Genomic DNA, 9,936 nt, shown 5'->3' with positions numbered 1-9,936 from the left:
ATGCTAGAACTGTTTATTTCCGAAGAGAAATTTCTAGTGGTAATTCATTCCATATCATTCGTTCATAAAAGATAATTTGTTCCACAATAGTGCATGAAACACGAACATGTAGCTTATAAATCGTGACCAAAATTTTATAGCTCCAAAAGATTTCATGACAAACAAATACTCAACATTGATAACAGATGTAAAAGCAGAACCCAAAACAGAAAATTATCTTTTGATTAGATAAAAGAAAACAATGTCATATGCCCATCCCTAAACGGTCATCAATGAAGTCCACTAGGAGATCCAACCAGACTAGCCGCAAATCCTTGGACAACCACACCTTCCTTAAGCAACCAGAGTGCTTGCTGTAGTTGATTCACTGCAAACATCGACACAATGAAAAAAATCATCAACTATTCTGAACCACAATAGCATAACAGGACTTGAGCATACGAAGCAGCACAAGCATAGGAAGGGGAAAATAACACTTCCCCCATGTAAGAATTGAAATTAGACCCCAAAACTAAATAGATGCAACAGAAGTATTGTATTTGTTGACAGTCGGAAAATAAAGTAAAACCACTTGAAATGACACTACTGCTTGGGGAAGAACATAGAATGATAGAATGGGACGATCCTCTCATAACAAAATCATAAAACCTTATTCACATTGCAGAGTCTCACTTGAGAGAGATTTGCCAAAAACAATGCATATATTACAGCTATCACCATATACAATCAAGCTTGCACATTAATGAAAACAAAATAAAACAAGGAATATAAAGAAAACGTACTATTTCCAAACAGGAGGGAGCTTCTTTGTCTTCTTGTAATATCGAGCAAGCCTATGAATCCTGCTTTCAACTAAAATCAACCTAAATTTAGAATCTTTATCCTTCCTATTCCTCTCTAAATGCTTTCGTATAGCAACCGCTTTCTTTATCAAGTGATACAAATCCTCCGGGATCTCCGGTGCCAACCCTAACCACGACATAATAATTAATAACAGAAAATTGAAACAAAATCGAACTAATTATTTATTTTACAATACCATGAGCTTTGAGAATGCGGAGAATCTTGCTTCCAGTTACGCTTTTGACCTGGGCAATACCGTGAGAGTCACGGAGGATAACACCAATTTGAGACGGTGTTAGCCCTTTCTTTGCAAACTTGCAGATGTTCTCCTCTACCTGAATCAGTTATTAATTGGAGAATAATGAGAGAAATTGAGATAATAAGCTGTTCTGTTTGGCTACTGAGAAAAGGTAATAGAATAAAGATTACGTCTTGAGAGGAGATTTTTAGCCAGCTTGGAGGAGTGCGTTTGTAGGGAAGGGCAGAAGCGGAAATACCCTTACTGTTCAAATCATCAAACAACATTAATTTCTGTTAGTTTACAGAAAACAAATTATCTTCAATTGAGATTGAAAAATAAAAGGCGAAACTAACCCGCGACTGTGCATTCGACCCATGGCGTTTGCTGGCTATGGAGATTGAGGTTCTTCTTTCTTTTCTTTTTTTGGTGGGTTTTTGCACAGAGAGAGAGAGAGAGGAGATGCAGTGCAAGAGAGAAACCCTAGTTGATCGGTTGGGTTTTATATGAAGAGGTTGGTTTATATGATCGGGTTAGCGGTAAAGCCCACGTTGGAAGGTGGGTCAGACCCGCGGACACATATGAATAGGAAAGTGCGTCTTGACTCTTGTTATCAACTTAATGATCAGCGTGCATGACAGTTCTTGTAGAGGGCAATGCTAACGATTCTTAAAAGAGATGCAAGTAATTTCAAGATTTTTTATTGGCATTAAAGATGTTCCTAGATTATTTAGAATATTATCCACATAAAATATTATAATGTTAGTTATGAATGAATTTATATTTTTATGAAATTGCAAACAAACTTTATATTTGAGTAAAAGAAAGAAAAAAAAAAAAAAAGCAAAATTGCTGAGCAATAATAATATATTAAATAGTTATGACAATATGCGAGTTTAGGTAATCGGATAAAGAACGACAGTAGTGATAAAGTTCAGGTGAACTGGATAAAGTAGAACAGGAGGAAGAGGAGGAGGAGGAGGAAGCAACTACAAGCAGAAATTTTTAGATTGAAACAGGATGGTGCTCAAACATTTCTGCTCTACAAATGGAAGCCCTCGACACTTAGCACCTTTGTTTATATCTGCATGAGGCATGTCTTCCATTGTAATAGCTCATTTAACATTTAAATGGTAGAAACATAGCATTTAAGAATCACCAGTAGCTTTCAATTAACCTGTTTAATTTGACCCGGCTCAAATTGTCGGCAATTGTAACAAAGATATTTAGATTATAGGACCACATGCCTGGGATTTCCATTTTCGCTCCTTAGCTATGACAAGCCTCAGAATAGATTTTCTAACGCCATCACACTTTTCTTTTTCTTTCCAAGGAGCCATCAGCCTCATGTCCCCAAATCTGAAAACAAAAATCAGCTGACAACTTGCAAGCAGTTTCACCTCCGCATCTAAGGCGATGACAGTTTTTCGTCCGGAAAAAGAGCATTTGCTAGTTAAATATATTGAAAAAGAAACAAAGGTTTTCTAATAGGATTAGCTCAAGAAGACAGATATATTCTGTATCTAGACCTTTTGCTTATCTCAAATGCATGACTAGCATGGTAAAGGAATGAAAATATCGAACTATCTAGCCTTGGCCCTTAAATGCAGATCAACGAAACTCAATCTCCAACATTTCCTTCTAGTTTAGATCATAGGTCCATAAGCATGGCGAGTGAAAAATTGAAAATGAACATGCCTCGACTAAAACTTCTAACAGCAACCACCACAACAAAGTTTTTACTGGACAGACAAATTAAGAACACCCAATAAACCCCACACAAGACCGATTCACAAGTAATGGAGATGATGATACCATCGTTACCACCCTTGAACTGGCTAATTAAATCTATGTGGTCATCAGGCTCAATCTGTTTGTGCACTTTCTCTCACACAACGCAAGATCTCAACTTCACGAAGAATCAAGCACAACCTTTCCAACTGAAATCGAGCCACGCGAACAGAATTAATAGATCATGAGATTGTGCACTACGCATGAAAATACAGTCACCGTAAACTAGAGAGCTGCTAATCCGGGTTACCAAAAACCAAAATTTACCAGAAAAGAATACACAAATCTCAATGCGGACAAGATTCTCCGACATGAAACAAGCTTGCCAGACATGAAATTACTCGTCGAACATGTTTCTGATTTCAAATATGCTGCTCATTGCATACTCACTCTTCAAGTCATAATCCATAATAAACAGACAAATACCCATCAAACTCCCAAGTCATAGTCCATAATTCAAAATGCACTAACTTGTAAATCATTACACGCATCTTAATAAACAAATAAAAAAGAAGAGCCTTCATTCAAAGGAAATGCCAAAAAGGGCACCAACTTTTTTAGATCAATCAAATCAATTACAAAAAAACAGAAGAAGAAGAAGAAAGCACACAGATTGAATAGAAGTGTCAATACATCAGCTACACATTATCGACGCTGAATCTGTAACCAAAAGGAAAAGAAAAAAAAGACTTGGCATTACTTTAACAATTAGAACACCATCGACAATCCAAGACATAAATACTCAAAACAAACCCTAATTCCCCAAAGCAAAATAAGAAACAAAAAGCCCAACATTACTCATGCGGAAACTTAAATAAAATTGAAAAGAAAAAAAAAAAAGAACACATGCTGGATCTTACATCACTTAGCCACCATCCTAGCAATAAAATCCTCGTACCGGATCCTCCCATCCGATCCGACATCCACTTCCCTAATCCACTCATCGAACTCAGCTGGCTCCAACTTTTCCCCAATACTAGTCAAAATATGGCGCAGATCCGCTACAGAGACGTAACCAGTATTGTCCTTATCAAGCACCTTAAACGCATCACGAAGCTGCCGATCGAACGGCTCTGGCTTCATGTGCTTTGCCATCAGATCCAGAAATCTAGGGAAATCAAAAGCTGCTGTTAGGTTTTCTTCGGCTATTATGGTTTTGAGTTGGGCTTGGGTCGGGTTGCCTCCCAGAGATCGCATTAGGATCCCCAATTCGGATGGCGCGATCTTGCCGTCACCGTCTGTGTCGAATAGTGTGAACGCTTCTTTCATTGATGAGACTTGCTCCTCGCTCAGATCCTTGCCCATTTTCTTTCCGGTTCGGATTCGGGTCGTCTCTCTCTAGAAATTAGAAAAATCGATGCTCTCTCTCTCTCTTTCTCTCGGTTTCTCGGTTCTCTGGTGCACGTTGTGTGCGTAACTTTCAAGGACATGACGAAATGGGAGGCAGGTTAAGTAAATACGACGCCGTCGGATGCGGGGTGGAGTGATGCGTTGGCGTTTAAAGCAGTGGTCTTTTTAAGAAAGTTTTTATTAATTTATTTTTTTACAGTGCTTAGGATGGTTCTTTTCTTTTTAATCCCTACGTCTTTACAATTTTAAGAGTATATAACCTACTTTTATTTAAACAAAAAAAAATTTAATATGTTATTTAAGCTTTGCAAGTTTTGAAAGTGTTTAACATAAGATTTTGAAATAAAACTTCAACCATAATGTAGAGTATATGAAAATTTGGGATAAAAATTTCGTTTTGCTTTTCAATAATATTTTTTTTCTATGAAGTTGTTTGATTTAGAAGTTTGATACAGCTATCATTTTTCATTGAACAACTATAGTAAAGCGTTTGATAAAGACTTAAGAAATAATAATTGATAGCTGATTTAGTCTCAATCAGCTACTGATTATATCAGTTTTATTTTAGTTCTTTTTCTTATCAACTAATAGCTGATTTGATTTTTTTATTTATTTATACACTGTTATCTTTATTAAAACTTATTAACAATAACGTTATTTAAATTGATCTCATATAATTAAATTTTAATATTTTAAAATAAATAATTATTATTTTGAAATTATTCTTAATACTTAAATAATTATAATATTTAAAATTATGGCATTTGAAATTAAAAAATTTTATTAATAAAATTTAAATTTAAATTTCTACTTTTAAAATAACTTTTATAAATATTTTTAATAATAAATACAATTGAACTAAAAGAATTGAATATAAATTTTTTAATTATTATAAATTATTTTTATTAATTTGTATAATTAAATATAATAAAATATAATATATTTAACGATAAATTATACTTTCAATTGTTATTTAATATACTAACAGCAATTGCTAATAAAATTCTACAAAACGGTTTAATTTATTAGCCATCAACTATCAGCCACTAGTTACTAGCTGCATTGATAAGCTAAACCAACAGAGATACATTTTTTAGAAACATATTTATTAGAAAGTAGTTTAAAAAAGTTTAAAAAATTTAATCTATTGAATTAAAAGAAATTTCAGACATATTCTTGTAGCACTTGATAACAATCCCATTATCCCTCAAAAATAATAACAATCCAATTTATGTAAAGAAAAAGTCTCATATGAATTGTGAGATATACAGCAAATTTAAGTGATAAGATCCACATTTTCTATGAAATCATCCATCATAGACTATAGTTTAAGTAAGAATTGTGCACACACAAATCCATTCTGTCTGTCTGACGTAAAAACATATCCATGCATCTCACAGTATTACAGTGAATAGCTTGACAAAGAAAGTATTCGAGTGAATAGTATTTTAGTAGTTTACTACAGCAATCTGTTTATAAGAACAAAATAATATTACATATTCAGGAGAAGGGAATAAGTTTCGGATACAGCAATAATTATTTCCAAACTAGGTTGGCAAGGCAAGCCATTTTATGAGTGTTGCTTTGTAACTTGAAAGGAAATATGCAGATACATCTCCCCCTAGTAGAGGTCTAAATTAGATAGTCTAGGTGTTGGTATAGCAACCAAAGGCTTCAATTTCCTAATAACAATCCCATGCTTGTCCGATAATTCTAGCTCTGTGTCATTGGGTAACTTCCAGTTAAATGAGTGCAGAAACGTAGCCACTTGGTACATCAACATTTTCTCTCCCAGAGGCAGCCCAGCACAAACTCTTCTTCCTGATCCAAATGGAAGATACTGAAAATTGTTGCCAGAGAAATCAAAATTTCCGGCATTTATGTTGTTTAAAAACCTCTCAGGCCTGAATTCCAAGGGATTGTCCCAAAACTGAGGATCCCTATGAATAGCATAAACATTTAGGAAAATTGTAGTTCCTTTGGGAATGGTATATCCTCCTAGTTCGCATGGTTGACTTGTACGACGAGGCACTAGCAAAGGAAGTGCAGGATGCAAGCGGAGTGTCTCCTTAACCACAGCATCTAGATAACATAGTTTGGGCAAGTGGAACTCTTCCACACAGTTATTCAACCCCACAACTTCATCTAATTCTTGCTGGACCTTTTCCATTATTTCTTGATGTTTCATTACCTCTGCAAATACCCATTCAACCATTGTTGATGTTGTGTCTGTTCCGCCAGTCACAATATCCTAATCAGAAAAACTTGAGTAAATCAATACCAAAAATTCTTAAATAAACTCTATTTAACACATTTTCAGTACGTGCATTAGTCAGTTCGATTTCTAAAATAAACTGAATTAATGCAAAAATTACAAATTAAAACAAGATCAAAATTTGCATAATTGAATTAAAATAAACCGAAAATAAAATGCAAAGTAAATCTAACTAAACTCAAAATTACAAAGAGAAAATAAATTTTGCTACAAAGAAAAATTAATGGGTTTAAAAAGTGCAGCATCCACATCTTGGACCTAGGACGTACTATGCAGAATGAAGGTACTTTCCACTCTATCATTTACACTCATATGAAGACATCACATGTATCAAATGGTCAATGCATAGCTACACAACTATATGGAAACCGATCATAACAAAAAATCAATAATGTAATTATGTATTTATATTGGCTTTGTCGATAGATGACGTGTGTTTCATCTAGATGGATCAGTTAACACATTGTATAAACTTTTGCTCTGTTTGATCCTTAGGACACGGATATAAAAATGTGCTTTCTAGAGTGATTTTGTTTAAAACAAAGTAAAAATTATTTTATCCCTCATTTCTTCCTGCTCAATTAGCAAAGAACATTTTGGCATGAAAAACAGAAAATGGTTCTGCTGGTAGGCTCCAGTCTGAAAGTTCTCTCTCTATTAGAAATAGGGCAGAGCATTTCCAGACAAGTACGGATGTGACTGTATCCCTGAAATGAAATACCTGCATCTAAGTTAACAATATCATCAATCATCTGGATCCCATGCCTTTATTAAGTAAAATCAGATCTAGAAAAATTCTAAAACCTTCTAGTTCCCTTAGCATCTGCCTAAATTCTCCAACTGAATTCAAACTCCCACATGCAGATTCATAGAAAAAAGTCCATATTTTAGAGCTTGAAGAATACTTTCAAAGGTTTTTATCAAAATTAAAGAAGCACATTATTGCCATTTGTCAAGATTCATGCATTAAGATTTTTGATGCGAAGTTATACTTCTGGTTCCATCAGCTTAAGGACCAGGCTCCTGAATAGCAATGTGAAGAGACCAGAAAACGAGCAATGTGAAGAGACCAGAAAACAAGCATGGATAAACCATTGTTTTTATCATTTATAAGGTCAATGACGTGTGCTGGAGTTCAAACTTCAACAATACTAAAACAACAGACCCCAATTACTCTTGAGTAGATATCCAGGCATATGACAAACAACAATCAATTCAATCTGCATTTATCGTTGACGGAAACCAAAATAACTATATCTAGACGCAGATTATAAAAAAGAAAATACAAAAAACTTACGGCTCCAACATAGTTCCCTTTCTGATTTATATTTTCGCCACAGGGGAGGGCTTAAGAATCATAAACTTCTTCCTGGAGTGCAGAATAAGGTGGCAGCAATCAGATTCCATGCTTTCACGCAGTCTGATTGTTCAACTTCATTGAAGTAATGTTGAGTTCCACCAATTCATGAAAAACTGATCCAATTTGCGACCTCCAAACGATCATTAGCATAATTTCTAAGAAATAGGTTCAGTCTCCGAGTTCAGCTCCCACCAAGCACCGACAGCTTCCTTTTGCATACAATTAGCCCCATTTTCATCACTGAAACCATCAAAATCCCCATTATCAATCTCATCATTATCACTATTGTAATCATTAAATGCATTAACCACAAACTTCTTTTGTTCCTCTGGATTGTATGTCCACTCCAATTTCTTCAAAATATCACGGTCCTTCCACTTTCCCACAACAGATACTGCCTCCTTCTTAGCCTTTCCCATCAATATCTCCTGCCAAGAAAACTCCGCATCAGCAACCCTCTTCAATGCCCCATCATTTATATCCCCAACAACAACTGTCTTCACACACCTCAATTTAGCCTCTTTCAAAACACCAACAAAATCTGAATCATCTGATACAAGCACTAAACATTCTGCTCTCCTCTTATCCATCATATCCACTATATGCTCCCTTAATGCTACATCAGCAGCCTGTGGCTTATCTGATACAGTTGTAACCCAAAAACCTGCTCTTTTTAACTCATCAGCCAAACCGTACCCTACTTTTGGAGTCAAAACATCCCTTGCTGCGTTCTTATACTTTTGCATCTTCATAGCATATTTAGCCACTAAATTAACTCTCCTTTTCCCTCTTGCTGATTCTATCTGATTCAATCTCTTCTGCTGTTCTCTCTCATGAATTTGCTTAAAATGATTAATCAATTTCTCATTATTATAAAACCTTCTCCCACACACTCTACATAGATATGGTTCAACTGGTTTAATCACACCCTTTTTTTCTAAATGATTCAACAATTTTCTCTCTTTTCTTTGCTCTTTCACAACATGTGGGACATAACTGAATGCATGCCTATTAGCATAAGCCACCATGTATTTAACAAACCCAAACGAAGATGCTGCCTTTTTGAGCTTAAAAGCAGCTTCATATGGAGGGAATGAATTTGGTGGCTTATTGTCTAAATCCCAGAAAATTGCAACGCTGTTATGGGGTTTTCGTGGGTTTGCAGTTGGTGTTAGGTTTGAAGAATCTAAATCCAGTTTTGAATCAAAATGACAGTATCTAAACAATCTGAGATCAGGGCTTCTGATGTTTAGCTGTGTGTATCGTACAGAGTAGAAAAGGATAGGAAATTTGAGATACATAGGAAAAGAAATTGGTGTTAATGATTATGGCCAAGAGAAATGAGCAAGTTCAATTAAAGAATCAAACAGACAGAATGAAAAAAATTTGTTTATTTTCTTCAAAGCCACTAAAATAAATAAATAAATAAAACATACAAAAAAATATAAAAATATTAAATTAAAAGAAAAGAGCCATCCTAAGTACTGTAAAAGAATAAATTAATAAAAAATTTCTTTAAAAAACCACTGCTTTAATCTAAGTTAACAAAAGAAAGGAATAAAAAGTGAGTTTCTGTAAGCGGAGAAACCGGTGATGAGGGTGGTGGAGATAAGCGGCGGCGGCGACTTTTCCGGTTTGAATTTCCCTGGTGTTGACGGTGGAGTGGAATCGAGTAGTGAGGACATACTGGGTACCTAAAAAAACTAGAAAAAAACCACAACTTTTTTTTGATAGTGGCAGCGGCGGTTGAGACGGTGGTCCAGCGGTGTGGGCTTTTTTTTTTTAAAAAAAAAAAAATCTTTGTTAGTGGGATTTTGGGGTTTTTCTTGTGGGGGTCTTTATCAAAAATGGTGGTGGGTGTTTTTATAAGGGGGAGAGGAGTGTGTTGGGAAAAGTGAAAATGAGAAAGTTTGCGAATTTATTGAGAGAGGAGACTGATGAGACTTGCTCCTCGCTCAGATCCTTGCCCATTTTCTTTTCGGTTCGGATTCGGGTCGTCTCTCTCTCTCTCTCGGTTTCTCGGTTCTCTGGTGTACGTTGTGTGCGTAACTTTCAAGGACATGACGAAATGGCAGGCAG

At 35.3% G+C, this 9,936-nt stretch overlaps 4 protein-coding genes across 9 annotated transcripts; all 4 read right to left on the bottom strand.

Annotated features, from left to right (window-relative positions):
- Positions 1-109: 109 nt before the first annotated feature.
- Positions 110-1,609, bottom strand: LOC8272142 (40S ribosomal protein S13). The gene is made up of 5 exons (XM_048373760.1): positions 1,438-1,609; positions 1,273-1,345; positions 1,040-1,178; positions 783-969; positions 110-367 (listed from the first exon to the last, which is right to left on the bottom strand). The coding sequence occupies exons 1-5, from the start codon at positions 1,458-1,460 to the stop codon at positions 334-336; spliced, it is 456 nt and encodes a 151-aa protein (XP_048229717.1). The 5' UTR covers positions 1,461-1,609; the 3' UTR covers positions 110-333.
- Positions 1,610-1,930: 321 nt separating this feature from the next.
- LOC8272140 (probable calcium-binding protein CML13) lies at positions 1,931-4,319 on the bottom strand. Of its 6 annotated transcripts, none has more exons than XR_007215755.1 (3): positions 3,733-4,319; positions 2,897-3,021; positions 1,931-2,440 (listed from the first exon to the last, which is right to left on the bottom strand). XR_007215755.1 is itself a non-coding variant. In XM_048373762.1 (2 exons), exon 1 carries the CDS (start codon positions 4,175-4,177, stop codon positions 3,734-3,736), a length of 444 nt encoding a protein of 147 aa, XP_048229719.1. In that variant the 5' UTR covers positions 4,178-4,319; the 3' UTR covers positions 1,931-2,489; position 3,733. The 6 variants fall into 6 exon arrangements, 4 of the variants coding, with proteins under 4 accessions (XP_048229719.1, XP_048229718.1, XP_048229720.1 ...); XR_007215756.1 differs by lacking the exon at positions 2,897-3,021 and having other exon boundaries at positions 1,931-2,165; positions 2,329-2,440; XM_048373762.1 differs by lacking the exon at positions 2,897-3,021 and having other exon boundaries at positions 1,931-2,489.
- A 1,319-nt stretch (positions 4,320-5,638) lies between these two features.
- Positions 5,639-7,224, bottom strand: LOC8272139 (flavonoid 3'-monooxygenase CYP75B137). Its single transcript, XM_002509555.3, has 2 exons — positions 7,219-7,224; positions 5,639-6,473 (listed from the first exon to the last, which is right to left on the bottom strand). Exons 1-2 carry the CDS (start codon positions 7,222-7,224, stop codon positions 5,844-5,846), a joined length of 636 nt encoding a protein of 211 aa, XP_002509601.3. The 3' UTR covers positions 5,639-5,843.
- LOC8272138 lies at positions 5,639-9,935 on the bottom strand. The gene is made up of 2 exons (XM_015716165.3): positions 7,795-9,935; positions 5,639-6,473 (listed from the first exon to the last, which is right to left on the bottom strand). The coding sequence occupies exon 1, from the start codon at positions 9,156-9,158 to the stop codon at positions 8,013-8,015; it is 1,146 nt and encodes a 381-aa protein (XP_015571651.2). The 5' UTR covers positions 9,159-9,935; the 3' UTR covers positions 5,639-6,473; positions 7,795-8,012.
- Position 9,936: the final 1 nt, after the last annotated feature.

Source organism: Ricinus communis, chromosome 5 (assembly GCF_019578655.1).
Source record: "Ricinus communis isolate WT05 ecotype wild-type chromosome 5, ASM1957865v1, whole genome shotgun sequence".
Lineage (NCBI taxonomy): Eukaryota > Viridiplantae > Streptophyta > Magnoliopsida > Malpighiales > Euphorbiaceae > Ricinus > Ricinus communis.
This window is presented reverse-complemented; position numbering and strand designations above follow the sequence as displayed.

Coding starts and splice junctions, on each gene's coding strand:
- LOC8272142 (XM_048373760.1), bottom strand. CDS start 1,460: ATGGGTCGAATGCACAGTCGCGG. Junction 1,346..1,437: donor GGTCGAATGCACAGTCGCGG/GTTAGTTTCGCC, acceptor TGATTTGAACAG/TAAGGGTATTTCCGCTTCTG. Junction 368..782: donor CTCCCTCCTGTTTGGAAATA/GTACGTTTTCTT, acceptor CGATGTTTGCAG/TGAATCAACTACAGCAAGCA.
- LOC8272140 (XM_048373762.1), bottom strand. CDS start 4,177: ATGGGCAAGGATCTGAGCGAGGAGCAAGTCTCATCAATGAAAGAAGCG.
- LOC8272138 (XM_015716165.3), bottom strand. CDS start 9,158: ATGTATCTCAAATTTCCTATCCTTTTCTACTCTGTACGATACACACAG.